The sequence below is a fragment of the Periophthalmus magnuspinnatus genome, chromosome 7, assembly GCF_009829125.3.
Source record: "Periophthalmus magnuspinnatus isolate fPerMag1 chromosome 7, fPerMag1.2.pri, whole genome shotgun sequence".
Classification (NCBI taxonomy): domain Eukaryota; kingdom Metazoa; phylum Chordata; class Actinopteri; order Gobiiformes; family Gobiidae; genus Periophthalmus; species Periophthalmus magnuspinnatus.
In genome coordinates, this window is record NC_047132.1 from 33839668 (window position 1) to 33865286 (window position 25619).

Here is a 25619-nt window from a genome sequence, read left to right on the forward strand (position 1 = left end):
ACTTCACTTCATACTTTACTTCATACTGATACCGATACCGATACCAGACATTATTTTTTATGGGGTTTAATTAAAGTTAAATCTGTCACTGGACACAAAGTTGTAGAAGTGAAGACGTCCTCACTTCTACAAGACGCTTCTTCAGTTCTGGTCAGATTCTGCTGGACTTTGCCTTAAACACTTTTTGTTTACAGTTTCTGTTTTGAGGCTGAGGTCTGTTGAGTTTCAGTAAGTGTGCACTGTGTCTGCGTCATACTTCACATATTCATTCAGCTCTTAATTGATGTTTTCACACCTATTAGCATCTCTCTATTGTTCTCTTTGTTTCCTTTGTGTCTGAGGATGGAGTCCCTAACACAAATCTCTTCTTTAACTCCTCCTCTCAAACCATTTCTTTTCTCTGGCTCAGATCTGAACCTCAAAGTCCACAGTGTCCAGCATCTGACCAGAACTGAAGAACATTCGAGGGAGAGCGTCGGTACAGGGTTCTGGTCCTGTTACATCGTGTTGTACCTGACCTTTGACCTTTGTGTCGTTCTGGACTCTCACCTGTAGGGGGCGTGTGTCGCTGCAGGGTCCTGGTTCCATTACCCCGTGTTGTACCTGACCTTTGACCTTTGTGTTGTTCTAGTCCGTCACCTGTAGGGGGCGTGTGTCGCTGCAGTGTTGTACTTGACCTTTGTCTCTGTTTGTAGGAAACAGGATGGGACCGACTCACGGATCACTGCCTCACTAGAGTCTCAGCTGCTCCCCCCCACGCCCCCCTGCGCCGCCTCCCCCCTCCACAAGGTACTCACACACACACACACACACACACACACACACACACACACACACACACACACACACTGGCTGACCTCTGACCCCTGACCTTTTCCTGGGACACTGTGTGCTCTTCGGTGCTGTGATCTTTGTCAGGTGTCGTTGCTCATCTCGTCTGCACACCTGCCGCTCGTCTGGGTCGACTCAGGGATGCACCGATACGATACTGGTGCCCGTCCGCGAACATTTGTCGGATCAGGTATCGGCTCCCAAATATCGGTTCAGTCGATATTTTGGTTGGGCGTTTAAACTGGTCGTATTTGGTCCAGAAAGTCTCAGAATATTTGAACTTTTAAAAACAAAACTGGTCCTTTCCTCGAGCACGGACCGTCTATGTAAAGCCAAAGTATCGGAATCGGTATCAGAACTGAAAGAAAGAGCCGGATCGGTGCATCCTGAGTTTGGCTGGATTACATTTGTGACTCTTTGGGAACCGCTCTGTGCAAAATACACCAACAGTTCAGCATAAACATGATGGAAAATGAGCGAAGTTGCCATAAAAACTGACAAATTAAATCAGGATATTGTAGATTTCGATGGTGGAAAGTCCTCAACATGGCGCCTATGAACAGGACGCTGAAGAGTGTGTGTGTGTGTGTGTGTGTGTGTGTGTGGTGTTCAAGGTCTCGGAGTGAAGTCTGAGTGTCCAGTTACGTAAGATCTCACGGGACCAAACCTTTGTCCGTTTATAGATGGATAAATTAAACCCTGAACAGAAAATATGTATAAAATGACGTAATCTGAAGCTAAAGATAAACTGGACACGTTTCCGCTCACAGATTTTTAGCGGAAAATCTAAAAACTACAAAATGAAAGCCGATTGAAGTCATTTTGACCGACCCCGTTAGACTCGTTTATGTTTTTACTCTAAAGCTTTTGTTGTTTGACTTGTGTAATTCTTACGTAACGGACTCAGAGTTGGATCATCACGTCGTTCAAATTCTCCAAAATGAGATCGTATTTTTAGAAACTCCACTGTTCGGTTCTATTATTCCAAACATAACTTCAGTCTGCGTCGTGTTTCGTTACGTTTCCAAATTAGAGTTTTATTTCGCAGCTTCATTTTCTGTGATTTGTCCTCCCGCTCATCGTTCACTTCCATCGTTTCTTTTCTGTCCGTTCATTCCGAGCTTATTCCAGACACGTGTTCGCATCACAAAGAGAATCATCTGAAGCTTCCGGGATATTTTGGGGAACTCCAGATTTGGGCTCATCTCAGGACGCCGCGGGTGATTAAAACTAGATCTGATCTGTCTCCGCGAGGCTCCGGCTCTTTTGAGGCTTTGAGTTATTCTGGATGTGAGGATGACGGAGGAGAAGAGGAGGAGGAGGAGGGATTAAAAAGAGTTTGGATGGAGGAGTGGAACAGTTGTGACAGATGCTGCGCAGTTTCAGGGATGAGTCTGGTCCTGTGTCGTTTCGCAGAATCATAATGAGCCTTGGTTTTATTTAAATTTGTGGATTGTTCTTTTGTTTTGTACCAAAAAAAAACAACAACAAACAAACAAATCTGATCCAGCTCCATCTGTGACGAGGCGTCTCTCTCAGAATGTGTTTCAAGGGATTTTTGATACTTAAAATGAAATAAACTCCAGATAAATGTGAAACAAAAACAGTCCCTAGTGTCGCCATGGAGACAAACGGCATTTCCACCTCCAGAAAAGTTCCATAAGTTCCTTCTTCTTCTGTAGTTCCAAGTTTGAATGACCTGGTTCAATTTTACTTTTTGGATATTTGTCATGAAAATAGAAACAAAGTTCATTTAACCAGAGAAAAAACAGACGCACACAGAGTCCCCCGTGGCCCCGGGCGCCGTTTGGATCATTTCAGTCGGTGATTTGAGCCAATCAGCTCATCTGAAAATGTGACGTTTGAGGAAAACCAAACGTGATCCCAGAACAGACAGGATCATGATTAAAGTCTGAACGGTGACGTCTCCAGACCCTCGGCTCCAGGCTCCTCTCTGTGGAGAACATAGAACCAGGGCCGGTCCAGACTATAAACAGACTGAGCCGCTGCTTAGGGCCCCGAGGCCAGCAGGGGGCCCCCAAGAGCCCATACGTCTATATTGAAAATAATATATAAAGTTTTATTGGACACAGGGCTGATGTGTTTACAGCCTGAATGTCCCTCTGAACAATTATATTTGTTATTTCTATAGTAAAATTTCTGCTGATTTGTTTTTGAGTCGGGCAGAGGTGAGGGCAGCTCTGTGTTTACACCGGAGCAAGGACCCGACATCATGGAAATGTAAGAAACACACAACTGAACACACAACTGAACACACAACTGGACTGGATACAGTAAAATACACCAGAAACGAAGAAAAAATGTCTAGAATTTAAAATATCTTGCCCCCCTTATATGTTTGTGTTGTTCTTATACGTTTGTGTCATTCTTATATGTGTGTGTTGTTGTTGTGTGTTTGTGTCGTTCTTATGTGTTTGTGTCGTTCTTATGTGTTTGTGTTGTTGTTGTTGTGTTTGTGTTGTTGTTGTGTTGTTGTAGTTGTGTCGTTCTGGATGTTTTCAGTCTGATGTTCAGATAAAAACAAAAACAACTGGTCAAAGTGATGAGAGTCAGAATGTGTCAAATGTGAATCAACAACAGCTGAGCCAGGAGGGGGCCCCAGAGACACAGCCCAGGGCCCCTGAGAGGAGGGGGCCCCAGAGACACATTCAGCCCAGGGCGCCTGAGAGGAGGGGGCCCCAGAGACACAGCCCAGGGCCCCTGAGAGGAGGGGGCCCCAGAGACACATTCAGCCCAGGGCCCCTGAGAGGAGGGGGCCCCAGAGACACAGCCCAGGGCCCCTGAGAGGAGGGGGCCCCAGAGACACATTCAGCCCAGGGCCCCCTTAAAGCTGGGGCCGGCCCTGCAGATGTGTGAGATCTGGACGGGCTGATCCGGTGGGAAACATTAGGGCTGTTTTAGTTTGTTTTGATATAGATTTTTACATTAGCCTAAAATACGACATCAAGACTTTAGCGACGCAGCTCTGATAAAAAGGCCACATCTGCGTCTGATTCACTTTAAAACAGTACCGGTAAAAACAGGTCACTCTGTCTTTACCCCAGAGGTAAATCATAAAATGCTGTGATGTCATCGCGGAGGAAGCACAGATCACATGACCGCTCTGCTCCAATGAGAAAACAGCTCCCTAAAAACCTAAAACATTATGAATTAAATATGAGAGTTAAAATCTGCTCGTGGCATTATGTCCATGAGTTTCAGAATGAGAAGAATCCAGCACCGTTGCCATGGCGATTGACAATTTAAAACTGAATATATCTTTACAATGAGTCCTCGGAATATTGCACACGACAGGAAGCAAAAACCCATGTGACTATACACTTTGTAAAATACAGACAAAAGACAAGAAACAGTGAACTTGAATCAAGATAATATGTAATTTAAACAAAGCAAAGCGAGTTTATTTGTACAACTGGTCCACAAAGTCGTTCAAAGTGTTTTACAGAAGAAGAAAGACATTACAATCACAAGACAACAAATCAAAACATAAATAATCATCCTAAAATCACCATTAAAAGAGAAAAGGCAAAATAAAACCCTTCCAGTCACAGCAGATAAACAGAACCGACTGAACAATAGGGGTCCCAGGATTGACCCCTGGGGAACCCCATAGGTCAGGGACATTTTATTTGAGACACATTTCCCAATTTCAACACAGAACTCGCTGGCAAAAAAAACAAAAAAAAACAAAACAAGAAAAAACAGCTGAGAACTACGACCATAATCATAAAAACTAGACTGAGCCAAGCGGAACTTAACCACAGAGGATACACTGATGATCTGGAGGCGTGTGGAAGATCCTCAGTCCCTTTGTGCTCCAGAGGTGGAGGCTTGGTCGCTCTCGGGCTGCAGGTGTGTAGTGGGCGGTGCCAGAGTCTCCGCCAAGGTCCAGACGAGGACACAGAAGGGAGGAGGAAAGACAGCACAGAGACACAGGGACGGACTGGGATCTTGACAAGCACAGACTTTATAAATCTAGTGGGTGACGCATGGAGGCAGCATGCAGATGAACTCCGGGACAGTTTTGGCAGTTACAGGTGCAAAGTGAGTCCGCTCTAAGTGTCCAGGCGGCTGCAGGAGGATTATTTAAATTTATAGTTAAAATATGAAATATGGAAACACATTTAAACGTTTCAAATCTCTACTTTGTGAGGAACAGCTAATTCTTCAAACCCATTATCCTCAGACTCAAACTGCACAACACCGTGAAGTATAAAGTCTGAAGTGTGCGTCGTTGTGTTGGTTCTTGTGGAGCTGGTCTCTGTTATAATGAAGCCCCAGGACAAAGGGACAAAGGACTTACACGTCTCTTCTTCTCTTTATTGTGCTGTTTCTACATTCGCTGCAGTCGTATAAATGTCAGAGGTGATGGTCGCGGCCGCCGTGGTCTGGAGGACGAGCTGGGATATGTCAGCTCCGCTCACATCACGGAGAACACGGCCTTTGAGCTGGAAACAGGAGAGAGACAGAGCAAAGGTTAAAGGTTCGCTCGGGTTTTAATCCTGTTCATTGGCCACATTTGGACTTTTCAGAGATGCACCGGTCCAGGTTTTTCTGTTCTGATGCTGATTTCGATACTAAGGCTTTAAGAATCTGCCGATCCCCGATATCAACCGATACCAGAGACTGAAAACAGCTTTTATTTTCATAAAACAAGGCTAACATAACAAAACTCATCCAAATGTTTATGTAGCTGTTATTTATGTCTTTGCTGAACTTCGATAAAAAACATTCAAACATTCTGAGACTTTTTGAGCCAAATACGACCAGGAAATAGTCGTATAATCAGTGTCCAATCAGGATATCGACTAAAGTAATAATAATAATAATAATAATAATAATAATACATAAAGTGGTAATTGGAAGCTGATATCTGATCCCAGTATCAGATCAGTGCAGCCTGAGTTCTTTCATAAACTCAAAACCAAAAATACTCATTTGTGCTTTCATCATTTTGTGGATAGAATTTCATTGAAAAAAATCTTCATTGGTCTTTTCATAAAATGCATGTGACTTGTAACAGGAAGGGCATCTGGCTTAAAATAAACTAACTTCTAGACACCTTTTGTGGTATCTTATTGTTAGTGATGTAATGTTATTTTTTAACGTTTCATCACTAACAATAGAGTCACTAAAAATCAAACTATTTGCTTTGACCAACATGAAATTATTATTTTTACGTATAAAAAATCAGACGAAACAGATTGACTGTGAGTCGTGTCGTCGTGTCGTCGTGTCGTCATGTCTCTTTACACGTGGCGTCAGGTGAAGTTTTATAATGAGCCGTGACAAACAGATGAGCAGAAGTTGACTCTGTGCCAAAGCGACGGCAGCTTCAGCTCTGAAACCTGAGCCCTGCACCTGTCAGCCCCGAGGATCCGGAACGTTTAGACCAGACCAGGATCAGATGAGGATCAGATGAGGATCAGATGAGGATCAGATCAGGATCAGATCAGATGAGGATCAGCTCAGGATCAGCTCAGAGGATCAGCTCAGGATCAGCTCAGGATCAGCTCAGGATCAGCTCAGGATCAGCTCAGGATCAGCTCAGGATCAGCTCAGGATCGGATCAAGATCGGATCAGGATCGGCTCAGCATCGGCTCAGGATCAGCTCAGAGGATCAGCTCAAGATCAGCTCAGGATCAGCTCAAGATCGGATCAGGATCGGCTCAGCATCGGCTCAGGATCAGCTCAGAGGATCAGCTCAGGATCGGCTCAGAGGATCGGCTCAGGATCAGATCAGGATCAGCTCAGGATCGGCTCAGGATCAGATCAGGATCAGATCAGGATCAGCTCAGGATCGGCTCAGGATCGGCTCAGGATCAGATCAGGATCGGCTCAGGATCGGCTCAGGATCATCTCAGGATCAGCTCTTCCGGGCTCTGGATCTCCTGTGTTAGTGTCTCAAAATGACACACTGTAGATAAGAAGTTACAACAGAACTAGACCTGACTCGTACTTTAGAAAACTCAGATTCAGACTCAGTTTTACTCAGTTATGGCAGATTCTGACTCTGCTGCCCCCAACTCTTCAAAACGTGTAAGTAACTTTTCTATCCTAAATATTTGAACTTAAAATATTTTCTGATCATATTTTTGTGCACAAACAGTGTAGCTGCACACGGGACATGCACACGGGACATGCACACGGGACATGCACACGGGACATGGACACGGGACATGGACACGGGACATGCACACGGGACACTGCACATTGGACACTGCACACAGGACATGCACACGGGACACTGCACATTGGACACTGCACACGGGACATGCACACGGGACACTGCACATTGGACACTGCACACGGGACATGCACACGGGACACTGCACATTGGACACTGCACACGGGACATGCACACGGGACACTGCACATTGGACACTGCACACGGGACATGCACACGGGACACTGCACATTGGACACTGCACACGGGACACTGCACACGGGACATGCACATTGGACACTGGACACTGGACACTGCACATTGGACACTGGACACTGACTTCGCTCTTTATAAAGTCGTCTCTGTCCAGGATGAAGTGGACATTTCTGAAGCCGTGTGTGTGTTTCTGAAGCCGTGTGTGTGTTTCTGAAGCCGTGTGTGTGTTTCTGAAGCCGTGTGTGTGTGTGTTTCTGTGTTTAATGGCGTTTCGGGCGTGTTTACCGTTGGGGTTGGTGGTGGTGGTGTTTGCTCTTGGTGGAGTAAGTGACTGGAGGCTGCATGGCTGTGTAAACAAACCACTATCTGGACCTGGACAAACCTCCACAAAGGCCCGATAACGACTCGAGAGTTCCGTCGTGGTGAAACACGAGGGGGCGGGGCCATAACAACGACACAAATGAAACCTCCATCTCGGTCCCGTGCGTCTGAATGTCCTCACTCTGTCCTACGGGGGGCGCTGTTTAGAGGTCACAGCATTTTTTATCAACGTCCGAGTTAATATTTGTATTTGTCCAGCACAGTACGTACTCAGTGAAGTCACTCAGTTTAGTTTTTACGGAATAAAACAGACATTAAAATCACAATAAAACAAACTGAAACATAAATAATCATCATAATCTTAACAGTTTTGTGGTGTCCAGTGTCAATATGTCCCACAATGCACTGGGAGAGTGGGACTAACAGCAGCGGACAGAGACAGGACTTTAACTGGACACGGCTGAAGCAGATGAAGCTCTGGTTTATCTCATTATGAATAAAACACTTTAAATAAACCGTTATGGTGTAAAGGTGCTAGCGTTAGCCACTTTAGCTCGCGCGGCTAACAGAGCGAATTTACACATCTCAGACAAAAAGGTTGAAGTCGTCGTTCGGATGTAAACAGGTGAAATGTCGGCGCAGCGTGATCACGATTATTTATATTATATTTATTTAACTACGCTGCAGGTTTGTCGTATTTTAACCTGCTCTTTTTTCATCGTTTTCATGACAGACGATACAAAATTTTGCACATTTCCAAAACAATGACTGCATTTACTTTTAGTTTTATTATTACCGTGTTTTCTGGGCTATAAGTCGCTTTTTTTTCATAGTTTGGGGGTGTGACTTATAATCAGACTCGACTTTTATGTGAATTATATGTTTTTTTTTCTTCATTATTGTGCATTTTTTGGCTGGAAAATCTGTTCCATTTACTGAAATATCGTGCACTGGTCAGACGTCACATGACCTCACTCCTCACGTTCGTCAGACAAACTCCAGGGTTTCAGCTCCAGGTCTTTTGTGTGTTTCAGTGATTATGTTTCGTATAGTCCATATTATATAGATTATTATGTTTCAGTGTCGCGCTGCTTCTTCTGCTTCTGTCTCTTGGTTATTTTTCTAAACACCAGTGATGATCTGTACAGCCTGGTTAAATATAGAGTAAAAAGTACTTCAAAATCGACTGCAGTAACGTGATATTTGGACTGGAACAGCACAGACCGACCTGGAAACACTTTGATCGATGATGAAACGCAAAACAAACAGTGAAACAAACGTGAAGCTGTGTTTATTCTGTTTTTATTCTGTGTTAAATCCTGTGTAAAAGTATTTTAAGTGTTCAGAACATCCATCTGTGACACGTGACCTCAAATCCTCACACTGGCCCACTTTTTACTCCTAGCAAAATAAAACATTCACTTTTCTGTTTTATAACACACACACACACACCCACACACACACAGATCTGTCATCCGTCTCCGTGTTGTGTTGACTTTGTGCGTTTGTTCTTAAGTTTGTTTGCGGAGACGAGAGCTTAACGATGAACACACCCACAGCATATTTAAGTTTCAGAACATGGCGGACAAAAAAGCCTCACAGTTCACTTTATTTCCAACACAAAACTCAAGCCGGCGTGTCTTCCCTCTCCCCAGACACCTGATTTATTTGAAATCATAGCGAGGATTCAGGTAAGAAAAAACGAAACAGACGACAGACGACACTGAGGGTAAAATGACTCCACAGAAGAAAACTCTGAAATGAGATTGGATTTGTTCAGTGGAATAAAAAACAACAACATGAACAAAAACATCTTCAAACTGATCCTTAAAGCTGCAGATGAATGTTCCACAGTGTAGCATTAAACCTCTGTATCTTGCATTTATCCCATTACAACTGTTTTTATTGCCGAAAAAAAAACAAAAAAAAACAAAAAACCAACACATTAGAAATGAAGTTAGATTAGTTAAGTTTGATGCCATACTGTGGAACATTTCAGTGAAAACAACATCTCCATGGAGACAAGGAGGTTTCAGACCCTCCCCCTCTAAACCTCCATGACACGGCTTTAATTCTACAGTAAAATGACTCAAATTAAATTAAATATGTCAAACTGGAGTCATTTTAACTCATGGATCCTGTGTGTGTGTGTGTGTGTGTGTGTGTGTGGGTGTGTGGGGGGGGGGGGGGGGTGCTAAACTGCTAACATGTACGGCTAACACTGTTTTAACAGCCTCATTAAAGCCCCGCCTCCTCAGCGTTGTTTCAGTCTGTTTCAGTCTGTTTCAGCCTGTTTCAGTCTGTTTCAGCCTGTTTCAGCCTGTTTCAGCCTGTTTCAGTCTGTTTCAGTCTGTTTCAGCCTGTTTCAGTCTGTTTCAGTCTGTTTCAGCCTGTTTCAGCCTGTTTCAGTCTGTTTCAGCCTGTTTCAGCCTGTTTCAGTCTGTTTCAGCCTGTTTCAGCCTGATTTCTCTGTTTCTCGTGGGAGCTCTTACATAACGCTCTTTTCTTCTTGATGCCGCTGTGTTTTTAACTCTGTTTAATCTTCTGTGTAAAAATATCAAAGTTGGGACATTGTGTAATTTATAAATACAACAAAACATGTGCCCTGAAACACACACACCAGAATCACACCGTCAGCCTGTGGGTCAGTGGATCTGACCCTCTATGAATGATGTTCCTGAGGATTTGAACCACCAACCCTGGGATCATTGGGCATTGGCTGAGCGGCAGTGGCTCAGTTGGTAGAGTGAGGTCAGAGGTCAGAGGGGGGTCGTCCTCTGATCCAGAGGTTGGTGGTTCAAATCCCGCTCTCAACCATAAATATCGTTGGTAGAACAGTCAGATCCAGTGACCCACAGGTTGATGGTGTGATTCCAGCTCCCACAGATGAATGATGCTGTTGTTGTGTCTCTGCGCAAGACACTTCACCCCAGTGTGTGTGTGTGTGTGTGTCCTATATGAATGTGACCATTTATCAATTTTTGACCATTTTAGGCCCAACATAAACTTTTCAGGATGTGACAAAAATCCTACATTTTTCTCATTTTGAATCAGTATTTTCTTTAGTATTGATTTTCTCAGCATAAACAAAACAAACTCCTCCTGAGTTTGAAATGTGCCACAAACACGTTTCACCGACTCTGACCAAAGCTCAATTTAAAATCTGAAATAAAACAGAGTCTCCTGAGAGTCGGACTGAGCCAAAGGAGCCACGAGTTTAGAGCCTGGAGTTGTGTTTATGACAATGTCTCAGTGTTTTCTACAGCAGCTCGTCTGTTTCTCGTCTGTTTCTGTTTCTCTTCTGTTTCTGTTTCTCTTCTGTTTCTTTTGTGTTTTAATCCCACAGTGACAGACTCTGTTCTGTTCTTCAGGGAAACAGGATGGATGAACAGAGGAGCTGCCTCCCTCCTCCACTCAAGGTTTGTGTCTATGAACAACATCACACCTCCACCCCTCCTCCACCACACCTCCACCACACCTCCACCACGCCTCCACCACGCCTCCACCACCACACCTCCACCACACCTCCACCACACCTCCACCACACCTCCACCCCTCCTCAACTCCATTTCACTATTGTGTCTGTAAATCAAGATATGAACATTAATAACAGACAGATCAGGTCCTTCTTCCCCCGACGTCGCTCCTGTTAGCGTTAGCATTAGCGTTAGCCACAGGTTTGATTGACAGCGTTGCGATCACTGTCTTCATGAGCTTCATTTGGAGCTGAACATTTCCTTTTTGAAATATGGCGGCTCACAGGAGCTACAGTGAGGTCAATTTGAACACCCTGTGATTTTACAAGTTCTCACAGTTATAAATCATGGAGGGTCTGAAAGTTTCATCTGAGGTGCATGTCCACTGTGAGACACATGATCTAAATCTCCCGCCAAAGATTTTCTATTGTGTTTAGGTCTGGAGACTGGCTGGGCCACTCCAGAACCTTGATATTCTTCTTACAGAGTTACTCCTTGGTGATCCTGGCTGTGCTTCAGGTCATTGTCATGTTGGAAGACCCAGACACGACCCATCTTCAATGCTCTGAGGGAAGGAGGCTGCTCCACAAAATGTCACAATACATGGCCCCGGTCCTCCTCTCCTTATACTGTGCAGTCGTCCTGTCCCATGTGCAGAAAAACACCCCAAAGCATGATGTTTCCACCCCCATGCTGCACAGTAGGGATGGTGTTCTTTGGATGGTTTTCATTATTCTTCTTCCTCCAAACACGGCGAGTGGAATTAAGACCAAAAAGTTCTATTTTGGTCCCATCTGACCACATGACTTTCTCTCATGATCCTCTGGTTCGTCCAAATGGTCATTGGTCAAACAGACGGGCCTGGACATGTGCTGGTTTAATCAGGGGAACCTTCTGTGCCATGATTTTAAACCATGACGTCTTAGTGTATTACTAACAGTAACCTTGGAAACGGTGGTCCCAGCTCTTTTCATTGACCAGCTCCTCCCGTGTAGTTCTGGGTTGATTCCTCTCCTTTCTTAGGATCATTGACCCCATGAGGTCAGATCTCACATGGAGCCCCAGTCCGAGGGAGATTGACCGTCATGTTTAGCTTCTTCCATTTTATAATCATTTTTATAATAAGATAATAAGAATTCTAGCTGATAGACAGGTGTTCAAATACTTATTTGCAGCAGTAACGTACAAATAAATGATTTAAAAATCACACAATGTGATTTCCAGATGTTTTAGATCATGTGTCTCACAGTGGAGATGAACCTAAGGTGAAACTTTCAGACCCTCCATGATTTATAAGTGGAAGAACATGCAAAATCACAGGGTGTTCAAATACTTATTTGTCCATTTATATATACAGTCTATGCTAGCAGGTTAGAACTCATTTTCATTTTATTTATTTATTTCCCGCACAGATTCACCTAAAGCACATCTCACAAACTGTTCACACACAAGCTCGAAAAGGAAGAAAAAAACGTATCAAGTCCCACGTCCGTCCTCCATCAGGAGACAAATCAAACACAACAAAAAAAATAAAAGGGGAAAAGAGAAAAAAAAGAATATATATACATATACACACATATACACACATATACACACACACACACACACACATATATACACACATATATACAAACATACACACACACACATACAGTGGGGCAAAAAAATAATTTATTCAGCCCCAATTGTTCAATTCTCCCATTTTAAAAAGAGGCCTGTCATTTTCATCAGTTTCATGTTTGTTCCAGACGTCTGGACACGTTTATCTCAAACACAGAGAAAGAATCAGATGCAGATATTTTAATAAGTGAAATCATATTTGTTGTTTCATATTTGCGTCGTGTGTCTGACACTGGGCCCATAGTGAGTGTGTTTGTTGTGAAGGTCTGGGATTATAAAGGCTGATGTTTGTACCTTCAAAAATGTCTTGATGAGATGTTTTTTCCAGACTGAAGAGGATTACATTCCGTATCCGAGCGTCCATGAGGTAAAGTCGGCCTCATTACTGCATTCTCTGTGTAAAAACACCTTCATGGAGCCGTTTTGTCGACAGGTGCTGGGCAGAAAGAGCCCGTTTCCTCTCATCCTCCTGCCTCAGTTTGGAGGATACTGGATCGAAGGGACCAATCATGAAGTCGCAGATGGTTTGGAGTCGGAGCAGGTGCCGCCGCTGTCTCCGACCACGAGAACCAAACTGGAATGTAACAGCACGGCCACAATCTACCGCAAACACTACCTGGGAAAGGTGAGTGTCCAGAGGCTGCACAGGAACGACTCACGAGGAGATGAGATGCTAGGAGTTTTAAAATATAAAAAATGTGTAATACAAAAATAAAAAAATAATAATAAAATAAATAAATAAATAAATAAATAAATAAATAAATAAATAAATAAATAAATAAATAAATAAATAAATAAATAAATAAATAAATAAATAATCTGATTCATAAGCACTTTTCAAATTGCCCAAAAACACAGAACAGAACAATTTAAAAACATAGAAAAACATAATATAAAATTGGAAGATGGAGTTGGTGCTGTGTCTGAACAGGAGGCCTAAGTTTTGAGTCGTTTGAAAAGTAAAAATAATCACAGATAAAGATGTAAAGATACTTAAAGATAAATAAATCAATACTCAGACAGTCAATAGTAAAACTTAAATTAAAACTAGACCAGGAATCAGCTCTGAACACACGACATATGAAACACCACAGAGCTGGGCTGTTTCAGTAGAGTTTTATCATCCCGACACAATCAGGGGCACCAAAGTCTGGGCCCTGGGGACGGTTCATCTTTGTGAGGGGCCCCTCTCTGCACTGGGCCCTGGGTAACTCTGCTCTTTGTTGTGATCAGGTATTGATCTAATCTGCAGCTGTACGTGTATACGCCCCGATGGGAAGGAAATAAATAAATACATAAGGAAAAATAAATAAATAAAAAATATGCATATTTCAGGTAAAATAATGTAATAATAATAATAATAATAATAATAATAATAATAATAATAATAATAATAATAATAATAATAATAATATAAAAAAGTTAAACAATAAATAAATAAATATATTCCTCCTTTCAAACAACATCAGCAGAATTTCATTATAAATATTCATTATGTACTACAGTATAAATAAAAAAGAGCTGGTCAAATATTCTGTATCTTCTGTTAATTTACAGTTTGACAGAAGCATCAACACAAAAACACTTGATATATTCAGATCTTCATTTTGTTCAGGAGGTTGGACCAGAGGGAAGTGTTTTTGTCTTTTGCTCCGTCGCTGAATGATTCCTCGGTGGGATAAAAGTCGTCCTTTCACAGTCGGAGGTTGAAGTGACGTCCAGTGACATATTATAGTTTTTTGGCGTCTGTGAGGCCTGAGAGTGACGCCCCCTCGGTCTGACGGGACAATAAAACAGATGAAAGTTGAAAGTGTCGCTCAGTGTTTCCTGTTTGCACTGATGAAGTTATGACCTGATACAGACACGTCTCCATTTATCATTTTATCTTCATCTACAAACTCTAGTCTCCAAACCCGACACTTTACAGAGCGACTGGATTTATACGACCACAGTGGGACAGATTAGTTAAAGTCGCTCATTTTGTCGATTCGTGATCTGTTGGGAGGGCGTCCTGCCGTTATAACGACAGAGGGAACACGGTGGCGGGTCACGAAGGTTGTGTAATCCGCCTGTTTAAAGTCCAAATATAGTTTTAACCACCTCAAATCGTCCAATTGTCAAATCGTTCTAAATGACACTGGTCACAAAGAATGTGATCAAACTAAAACACTTTTATAAACACAATTATGAACCAGTTAAAGCGTCAAACAGGAGCAGACGGGTTTGTCTTTACAGAACCATCTGCTCTTTATTGGTGAAACTTTACATCAGTTTCAGTGTTTTTCTCTCTTCACTGTGATGAACCGAATGAGTCACAAGTGAAACTCTGGAGTCTCAGTGATCAGCCTCATTATTTTAGTTCTGTCCCTGTTTCTGTCTCTGTCTCTGTTCAGGTCAGTTCTGTCTCTGTTTAAATCTCTTCTGTTTTGATCAGTTTTGTTTTATTCTGTCCTGTTTCTGTCTCTGTCTCTGTCCTGTTTCTGTCTCTGTCTCGTTCTTTTCTGTTCAGTTCACTTTTGTTCTTGATGTTGTCAGACGGGGCCATCTGTTCTCACACAGGTGTGATGTGAAACATATGAGACGTGCTGTTCAGCTGGAACACGGAACAGCTTTCATCTTTATTAAAATTAAAAAAGAATATGTAGTTTAAATGACTTTTATTTGAATATTTAAAGTTAATTTATATTTATATATTATTATTTTTATATTTACTGGTCTAAGCATGTAATTTGGTTTATTATTATTATTATTATTATTATTATTATTATTATTATTATTTATTTATTTATTTATTTATTTATTTATTTATTTATTTATTTATTTATTTATTTATTTATTTATTTATTTATTTATTTATTTTAATTATTATTATTATTATCCTGACTCTCTAAATCTATTGCTGCCAAACAATTTTAGGTTCAGATCATTTAATTCGACTTTATTTATAAAACACTTGGACAGTGTTTTTAAATTGTTTTATCTCTTCCTGTTGTGTCCATCCCTGATGACTGTCCCCTCTCTGTCCCCTCTCTGTCCCCTCTCTGTCCCCTCTCTGTCCCCTCTCTGTCCCCTCTCTGTCCCCTCTCTGTCTTTGTCTCTCTGTCTCTGCCTCAGGAACACTTTAATTATTACTCAGTGGACGGGGCTCTTGGACATCTGATCTTCTCACTAAAATACGACGAGATCGGAGACCAGGAACATCTACGGCTGATGCTCAGGTACAAACAGAAGGATTTACATTATTATATAAGCAAACATCAACACGAGACGAGACAAAATAAAAACAACAGAGATATGAGCCACAATAACATTTATAAGAGTGCTGTGTGTAGCTCACATTTATACCTGACTAAATATCTCCAGCCCGACATACGGAACTCACAGATCCTGCTCCCACAGACTGTGATCAAGTGAGTTTGACGGCACCACAGCTTCAGCTCCAAATGAAGCAGGTAGAGACCACGAGTATCATAGCAACCAGAGCCAATCCAGAGATCTGATTGGTCTGTTATTAATGTTTATATCTTGATTTACAGACACAATAGTGAAATAAAAACCCCAGGATCATGTAGAGGGTTAATACGAACATTTAAGACCAAAACGAGTCTGAAGCAGCAGAGACAGAGAGAGGACACAAAAAATAAAAAATAAACTCTCAAAATAAAAAAATAAATAAATTAAAAATAACTCAAAATATCTAAAATAAATAAATAAAAAAAATAACAAAAAAGTTAAAAAATAAACTAAAAAAAGCCACAAAAACCCTCAAAATAACAAAAAAAATTCAAAAATGAACTCAAAATTAAAAATAAATAAATAAACAACTCAAAATAACAAAATAAAGTAACAAAAAATAAATAAATAAATTAAAATAAAAAACAAAAAAAAAACTCAAAATACCTACAGAAAATAAATAATTAAAAAAATGGAAAAAATAAACTCAAAATAAAAGACCAAAATGAGTCTGACAGCAGCAGGTACAGAGAGGGGGCGCTGTTTTCAATAGAAAGTGAACTGGAGTCGATGGATTAGCCGCTATAACTGTTAGCCTCCATGTGTTTCATTTGGAGCTGAACTCTGTGGGGACGTCAAACTCAGTCACTTGGATCTTTTCTCGTAGAGTTTGAGGATCTCGCTCTAGTGTCACGTCTGAACTTATCCAGAGTTAAATTATAAACTAAAACATTTATACCTCCACCGTTTTGCACAGATTTACAGCGAGCGTTCATTTGCAGCGCTGTGTAACTCCGCCCTTTGAGCCCCGTCCCTCGATACTGCACCTGCTCCACCGCAAATAGAAACAAGAAATCCATTTTGTCCTGCTCAGTGTTGACTCGGTGGAGTTAGGGTGGTGCTGTGTCTGAGGTGGAGCGTGTGGAGCAGATGTGCGTGGGCGTGGATCACAGAGTGTAACGCCTCACGCTCTGTTTGTCTCTGTCCAGGACCAAACTGAAAACGCATCACGACGTCATCCCCATCTCCTGCCTCACCGAGTTCCCCAACGTCGTCCAGATGGCGAAGGTGAGGTTTGTGTTTATGCGGCGTGACGATGCAGGACGTCCGAGTGATCCTCGGTCGTCCGGGGCGGATCCAGAGTAAAAGAAGCATTCTGTTCCATCAGTAAAGTTTCAGAGTGAAGACGTTTGGCCGCTGTCTGGTCAGATTCCTGCTGGACACTGCCTTATATCTGTCTGAAGGAGGCGCTAACGGCACTGAAACTAAAAACACCTATTGTTTACACCACTTAGCGTAGCCATTCAAGCCCCTAATGAGCGATTTCACACCTATTCACATCCTAGTTAGCCCTGTTGTTCTCTTTGTTTCCTTTGTTTCCTTTGGGTCTGAGGATGGAGTTATAAATGGGAGACAGATGATAAAATTATATAGTCAGTCCTATCGCTCGTGTTGCTCTATAGTTTAAATATTTGGATTATTATGTTGTAATTTGCACATTTTAAATCATAACTTCATAAAAAATCACATTAGCACGTAGCAGAATTTATTTATTTATTTATTTTTCCATTTGTACCAAAATGACGACGCGACGCTGGCGAATCCTACGAGTATCAACGATTAATAATAATAATAATACATTTTATTTATATAGCGCTTTTCAAGACACTTTACATAGAAGAACAATTTTAAAAAGTACAAAGATACAAACATTTCAAATCAATACTCATAATAATTAAAGATTAAAGTCTTGGTTGTTGTTGTTGTTGTGGTAGAATGTTCCAGAGGGTGGGGGCAGCAAGAAGAAGAAAATAAAATAAGAAAATAGAAAATAAAACTGGAGAAGGACGTGCGTGCAGAGCTGTGAGCGTGTGTTAGCTGCCGCCATTAAATATCGCTCAAAAAAACATGAATCACTCCAAAACAACAAGACGGTAAAAGAGAAACAACTAAACAAATACAGGACGGGTCTGATTTCTATGTTTTAATATTATTCCTCATGAAAAAAAAAAAAGCCTGAAGTGGTTTTATATGTCGGATACACCTGTCCAAACCCTTCTTACGTTTAAGCTCCGCCCACAAGCCTACGTCACCCTCGCTCCACCTGATAATTCTTCATAATTATACAGAAATATAAAAACGTGATCCAAAACAACACACTACAGCTTCACAAACCCGGTGTGATGTGCTATAGTTTCTTTAACGCGGAGTGTAATGTGATATCGCCGTGAAGGGGGCGGGGCTTCGGACTCAGAGCGGCAAAAAACGAAAGTGAAACTTATTAAAAATGAATCCGTTAATACGCCGTTTTCTGTCAATTTAACATTTTCAAAAACAATCAAAGGAAACGTAGTGATCAATGGTGAATAATGCCCCCTCTGTAAAGCTGCATCATGTAACTTTTACTGACACAGAGAGTCCACCACCTGCTTGTCTCCATGGAGATGTTAATGGTTTGCCCGGGATGTTCCAGAGTGTGGCATTAGACAAGGAGATGGAAGGTCAGGACGTCTATAACTGAATAAAAGCAGAGAGATGCGTTTAATGTCACACTGTGGAATGTTCCAGGCAAAGCGGTAACATCTCCATGGAAACAAGCAGGTTCCACAGTCGACCTTTAGGGGGCACGTGGAGTTTGAAGCACCAGTGTTTTATATTTGTGTGTTTTTGTTTGTGCAGCTCGTGTGTGAGGAGGTGAACGTGGATCGATTTTTCCCGGTGCTTTACCCCAAAGTGAGACTCATCTGTGTCCGATTCTTTTCATCTGTGTCCGATTCTTTTCATCTGCGTCTGATTCTTTTCGTCTGTGTCTGATTCTTTTCGTCTGCGTCTGATTCTTTTCATCTGTGTCTGATTCTTTTCATCTGTGTCTGATTCTTTTCATCTGTCTGATTCTTTTCATCTGTCTGATTCTTTTCGTCTGTGTCTGATTCTTTTCGTCTGTGTCTGATTCTTTTCGTCTGTGTCCGATTCTTTTCATCTGTGTTTGATTCTTTTCGTCTGTGTCTGATTCTTTTCATCTGTGTCTGATTCTTTTCATCTGTGTCCGATTCTTTTCATCTGTCTGATTCTTTTCATCTGTCTGATTCTTTTCATCTGTGTCCGATTCTTTTCATCTGTCTGATTCTTTTCATCTGTGTCCGATTCTTTTCATCTGTGTCCGATTCTTTTCGTCTGTGTCCGATTCTTTTCATCTGTCTGATTCTTTTCATCTGTGTCCGATTCTTTTCATCTGTCTAATTCTTTTCATCTGTGTCCGATTCTTTTCGTCTGTGTCTGATTCTTTTCATCTGTGTCCGATTCTTTTCATCTGTGTCTGATTCTTTTCATCTGTGTCTGATTCTTTTCATCTGTGTCTGATTCTTTTCATCTGTGTTTGATTCTTTTCGTCTGTGTCCGATTCTTTTCATCTGTGTCTGATTCTTTTCATCTGTGTTTGATTCTTTTCATCTGTCTGATTCTTTTCATCTGTCTGATTCTTTTCGTCTGTGTCTGATTCTTTTCGTCTGTGTCTGATTCTTTTCGTCTGTGTCCGATTCTTTTCATCTGTGTTTGATTCTTTTCGTCTGTGTCTGATTCTTTTCATCTGTGTCTGATTCTTTTCATCTGTGTCCGATTCTTTTCATCTGTCTGATTCTTTTCATCTGTCTGATTCTTTTCATCTGTGTCCGATTCTTTTCATCTGTCTGATTCTTTTCATCTGTGTCCGATTCTTTTCATCTGTGTCCGATTCTTTTCGTCTGTGTCCGATTCTTTTCATCTGTCTGATTCTTTTCATCTGTGTCCGATTCTTTTCATCTGTCTAATTCTTTTCATCTGTGTCCGATTCTTTTCGTCTGTGTCTGATTCTTTTCATCTGTGTCCGATTCTTTTCATCTGTGTCTGATTCTTTTCATCTGTGTCTGATTCTTTTCATCTGTGTCTGATTCTTTTCATCTGTGTTTGATTCTTTTCGTCTGTGTCCGATTCTTTTCATCTGTGTCCGATTCTTTTCATCTGTCTGATTCTTTTCATCTGTGTCCGATTCTTTTCATCTGTGTCCGATTCTTTTCATCTGTCTGATTCTTTTCATCTGTGTCTGATTCTTTTCGTCTGTGTCTGATTCTTTTCATCTGTCTGATTCTTTTCATCTGTGTTTGATTCTTTTCATCTGTGTCTGATTCTTTTCATCTGTGTTTGATTCTTTTCATCTGTGTCCGATTCTTTTCATCTGTGTCCGATTCTTTTCGTCTGTGTCCGATTCTTTTCATCTGTCTGATTCTTTTCATCTGTGTCCGATTCTTTTCATCTGTCTGATTCTTTTCATCTGTGTCTGATTCTTTTCATCTGTGTCCGATTCTTTTCATCTGTGTCTGATTCTTTTCATCTGTGTCTGATTCTTTTCATCTGTGTCCGATTCTTTTCGTCTGTGTCCGATTCTTTTCATCTGTCTGATTCTTTTCATCTGTGTCCGATTCTTTTCGTCTGTGTCTGATTCTTTTCATCTGTGTCCGATTCTTTTCGTCTGTGTCCGATTCTTTTCATCTGTCTGATTCTTTTCATCTGTGTCCGATTCTTTTCATCTGTCTGATTCTTTTCATCTGTGTCTGATTCTTTTCATCTGTGTCCGATTCTTTTCATCTGTGTCTGATTCTTTTCATCTGTGTCTGATTCTTTTCATCTGTGTCTGATTCTTTTCATCTGTGTCTGATTCTTTTCATCTGTGTCTGATTCTTTTCATCTGTGTCTGATTCTTTTCATCTGTGTCTGATTCTTTTCATCTGTGTCCGATTCTTTTCATCTGTGTCTGATTCTTTTCATCTGTCTGATTCTTTTCGTCTGTGTCTGATTCTTTTCATCTGTGTCCGATTCTTTTCATCTGTGTTTGATTCTTTTCATCTGTGTCCGATTCTTTTCATCTGTGTCCGATTCTTTTCATCTGTGTCCGATTCTTTTCATCTGTGTCCGATTCTTTTCATCTGTGTCCGATTCTTTTCATCTGTGTTTGATTCTTTTCATCTGTGTCCGATTCTTTTCATCTGTGTCCGATTCTTTTCATCTGTGTCCGATTCTTTTCATCTGTGTCCGATTCTTTTCATCTGTGTCTGATTCTTTTCATCTGTGTCCGATTCTTTTCATCTGTGTTTGATTCTTTTCATCTGTGTCCGATTCTTTTCATCTGTGTCTGATTCTTTTCATCTGTGTCCGATTCTTTTCATCTGTGTCTGATTCTTTTCATCTGTGTCCGATTCTTTTCATCTGTGTCCGATTCTTTTCATCTGTGTCCGATTCTTTTCATCTGTGTCCGATTCTTTTCATCTGTGTCCGATTCTTTTCATCTGTGTTTGATTCTTTTCATCTGTGTCCGATTCTTTTCATCTGTGTCTGATTCTTTTCATCTGTGTCTGATTCTTTTCATCTGTGTCTGATTCTTTTCATCTGTGTCTGATTCTTTTGTCTTTGAGTTTCATTTTTCACGTGTTTTATTTTCTTCCGAAGGCGTCTCGTCTCATCGTGACGTTTGACGAACACGTGATCAGCAACAACTTCAAGTTTGGAATCATCTACCAGAAGTTTGGACAGGTGCAGTTCAGTGTGTGTGTGTGTGTGTGTGGGGCTTAGATAACACACACACACGGGACATTAACACACACACGGGACATTAACACACACACACACGGGGGACCTTAACACACACAGGACGTTAACACACACACGGGATGTTAACACACACACGGGATGTTAACACACACGGGATGTTAACACACACACAGGGGACCTTAACCTGCACACGGGCTGGGGTCACACTTGTTCTGGTCCTGATGTGGACTTGACACTAACACCAACACACACACACCCCCACACACACTCACACACACACTGGGGTGAGGAGGTTAAGTGTCTTGCCCAATGACACAACAGCACCATCCATCTGTGAGAGAGAGAGAGAGAGAATCACACCATCGACCTGTGGGTCAGTGGATTTGACCAATGATGAGTTTTATGTTGAGAGAAGAATTTGAACCGAGGACCTTTGGATCAGAGGGCAAACGCTCTACCAACTGAGCCACTGAAAATGAATTTATCCCAGAATTGAATCTTTTGAGGAGCTTTTGAGGAGGACGAGGAAGAAGAGGAGGAAGAGGAAGAGGAGGAAGAAGAGGAAGAGGAGGAGGAAGAGGAAGAGGAGGAGGAAGAAGAAGAGGAAGAGGAGGAGGAAGAAGAGGAAGAGGAGGAGGAAGAAGAGGAAGAAGAGGAAGAGGAGAAGGAGGAAGAAGAGGAAGAAGAAGAAGAGGAAGATGAGGATGAGGAAGAAGAGGAAGAGGAGAAGGAGGAAGAAGAGGAAGAAGAAGAAGAGGAGGAGGAAGAAGAAGAGGAAGATGAGGATGAGGAAGAAGAGGAAGAGGAGGATGAAGAAGAGGAAGATGAGGATGAGGATGGCTGGAGATCTTGACTCAGGGACATTCGGGGACATGCTGCTCTGCTCCGTGTCGTTGTTACATAAACCTGAAATCACACGTCCATCCATGTGATTTCCATAAGATGAGTTCAGTCTTAATTATAGCCGTGGTCCTGCCTCCTCTTCCTCCTCTTCCTCCTCTTCCTCCTCTTCCTCCTCTTCCTCCTCCTCGGGGTCGTCCCTCGTCTTCGCTCTCGTGTAATCAGTCTTTGTTTATTTACTACGCTGCTGGAATCACGAGAGCCATCGAGCGTCGGCCGAGGGCTCTCGTCTTTGTAAACGCCGCGTTCAGAACGAGCCGATCGTTTCTCCGAGGCCGCGGGAGTTTACGATGAGGTCACCATGTAACGCTGAGGTCATCTCGTGACGCCGGCCCGAGCTCGCCCTCCGGGGGTTGAGTGGAGATGTGCAGAAAAACACGCGTCATTAACCACGTCTGGGGTCGTTTGAGCGTCAGGGCGTCGATAAAACCCTCAGTGTAATATTTCTGTACATTTTTAGCGGGGTATTACAATGTCACCTCACAATAAGAAGGTGCTTGGTTCTATTCCCAGACCAGAGTGTTAGCTTATATTTTAGCCACAGCTGCCCTGGGGTAGTCTGATGGAAGCAAACCTGCCGATCTGCACCTTCAGTAAAAAGTAAAGTGGTAAAGTGTCTTGCCTAAAGAAACAACGGCAGAATTTGGTTCAAACAGGAATCAAACCTTCCACCTACCGCTCATCTTTATGTCTGTGTTTCCTCTTAAATATGCTGTAAAACTGTAAGATTTGAGCTCGGGACTCAGAACTAGAAATGCACCGTTTTTCTGGTTCGATATCGATGTTGATACTTTGGCTTTAAATATCTGCTGATACCGATATCGACCGATACTAGATACAGTTATTTATTTCCTTTTAACACAGAAGTAAATCAGTAAATCGTCTTATTGCACCATCAAACTGAACTGAAACTCGACTGAACCGATATCTGATCCACCCAAAATGTTCAGTATCGGCGCCGATATCTGATACCAGTATCGTATCGGTGCATTCATAGATGCTCGTTCACGGTCACATTTGGAGAAAAGTCCTTTGTTTTGCTCAGGTTCATCCAAAAATGAAGAACTTCGACATTAACGATCGTTTTTTATTTCAGACGACGGAAGAGGAGCTTTTTGGAAACACACACGAGAGCGCAGCGTTTGTCGAGTTTCTTCAGTTTCTGGGGGAGAAAATCGAGCTGCAGAACTTTAAAGGGTGAGTCATTTCTCCGTCGTGGCTCTGGATTCAGGCTCCGGAAGCTTCAGCCTCGTGTCGCACATGTGGAGCGTGGCACAGGATTAGGCCTGTGTCTGAGCCGCTGACGACATCCCTTTGGCTTATGCTCTATATGTTTATGTGTGTGTACGTGTGTGTGTGTGTGTGTGTGTATCTCAGTGCACAGTGCGTGTTTGGACTCACACGTACCTAAATACCTGCAAAGTCGCCGCAGGTGGGCTGTCAGTCTGGAGTTTTAGTTTGTTTGTTTTTTTTATGTAAAATTGTAAAAAACACAAATGATGGTCCCCGCAGTGTCGTTCTCGCCCCCACAGTGTGACAAACATGTGTGTGTGTGTGTGGCAGTTTCCGCGGCGGGCTGGACGTCACCCACGGGCAAACTGGCACCGAATCCATCTACTGCAACTACGGCAACAAGGAAGTGATGTTCCACGTGTCGACCAAGCTCCCGTACACGGAAGGAGACACGCAGCAGGTCAGAGCCAAACACACCTCCACCTGATGACATCACCACACATCGGCCAATCAGGTTTAACACAGACGAGGGGCGGGTAAAATGAATATTGATCTAACGCAGGGTTGTGTTGTGATCATAGTCTGGCTAACAGTTATAGCGGCTAATGTGGAGCGCAGTTAAACCACGAGTATCCTAGCAACCAAAGAGCCAATCAGGAGCGAGGCTGTTGAAGGTAACGCCCCCTTCCTGTTCACGCCGCTAGTTTAGCCGGGGCCGAGCGTTTAGCAACACCGTCAATGAAAAACCTGTTTTGTAACGCGGCAGCTAGCACGTTAGCGCTGTCCATTTACATAAACAGTCAGATCTGTTTTAATCCTGCGTCAGGTTTTCACTCTACAATAGAAAAGAACTGTATGTGAGCGTCTTCCCAGAATGCACTGCTCCGATTGGACCACGTGTCGCAGACGTTACATCATTTCACTGGAGGTTTTTTTCAGTTTTCGATATTTGTTCCGTCAGTGACAATATTTACTACAGGTTTTACAGCAGCGTAAACAAAAACATGAGTCAGACTCAGAGACTCTGTCCTACATCCTCCATCTGCACAGGCTCTACGGCTCACGCTGTACGGCTCACGCTGTACGGCTCACACGCTCTACGGCTCACACGCTCTACGGCTCACACTCAGAGGCTCGTTCAAACGAGGAGCTGCTCCCTGGTGGTTTGAGTCATGCTCTAGATCACACTTGTTTTAACACGCTCTGAAGAGCACACACACACACACACCCCCACCCACACACACACACCCCCTCTCACTCACACACACACACACCCTCTCACACACACACACACACACACTTTCATTCAGATATTTGTTTCAAAATTCTTTGTTTGAACATAAAGAGAAAATGTGTCACTTTTGTTTGTGCAGCGTCGCCGCGGTGACGGTGTTTGTTTTATTTAAATGAGACACAGGGGATGATATTTAAATATGTCTGAATATTTATTTAAAATGTTCTTTTCTCTTTTTGTTTGTGCAGCTCCAGAGGAAGAGGCACATAGGGAACGACATCGTGGCCATCGTGTTCCAGGAGGAGAACACGCCGTTTGTTCCGGACATGATCGCCTCAAACTTCCTTCACGCGTACGTGGTGGTGCAGGCGGTCGACCCCTGCACGGACCACGTCTTATATAAGGTCTGAAATACCCCGTATTTACACTTTAAGTTCATGTTTAAACCTTTTACATCATCGTTTGTCGTAGGTGTCAGTGACGGCGAGAGACGACGTCCCGTTCTTTGGCCCCGCCCTCCCAAACCCTGCGGTGTTTAGTAAAGTGAGTAACAGCCGCTCTGTTTCA

The 25619-nt window shown here is 42.3% G+C and overlaps 1 protein-coding gene across 2 annotated transcripts in view; it reads left to right on the top strand.

Annotated features, from left to right (window-relative positions):
• rap1gapa (RAP1 GTPase activating protein a) overlaps positions 1 to 25619 on the top strand; it is a 67795-nt gene that overhangs the window by 31891 nt on the left and 10285 nt on the right. Inside the window, exons 3-15 of one of the 2 annotated variants that reach the window (XM_055222824.1) lie at positions 696 to 789; positions 9212 to 9247; positions 10928 to 10975; positions 12981 to 13019; positions 13086 to 13277; positions 15767 to 15870; positions 17095 to 17173; positions 18785 to 18838; positions 21584 to 21667; positions 23682 to 23782; positions 24149 to 24278; positions 25301 to 25456; positions 25524 to 25595. In XM_055222824.1, coding sequence (XP_055078799.1) covers positions 696 to 789; positions 9212 to 9247; positions 10928 to 10975; positions 12981 to 13019; positions 13086 to 13277; positions 15767 to 15870; positions 17095 to 17173; positions 18785 to 18838; positions 21584 to 21667; positions 23682 to 23782; positions 24149 to 24278; positions 25301 to 25456; positions 25524 to 25595 — 1189 coding nt within the window. The remainder of the gene's footprint in view (positions 1 to 695; positions 790 to 9211; positions 9248 to 10927; positions 10976 to 12980; positions 13020 to 13085; positions 13278 to 15766; positions 15871 to 17094; positions 17174 to 18784; positions 18839 to 21583; positions 21668 to 23681; positions 23783 to 24148; positions 24279 to 25300; positions 25457 to 25523; positions 25596 to 25619) is intronic. The other variant, XM_033969206.2, reaches the window with a different exon arrangement.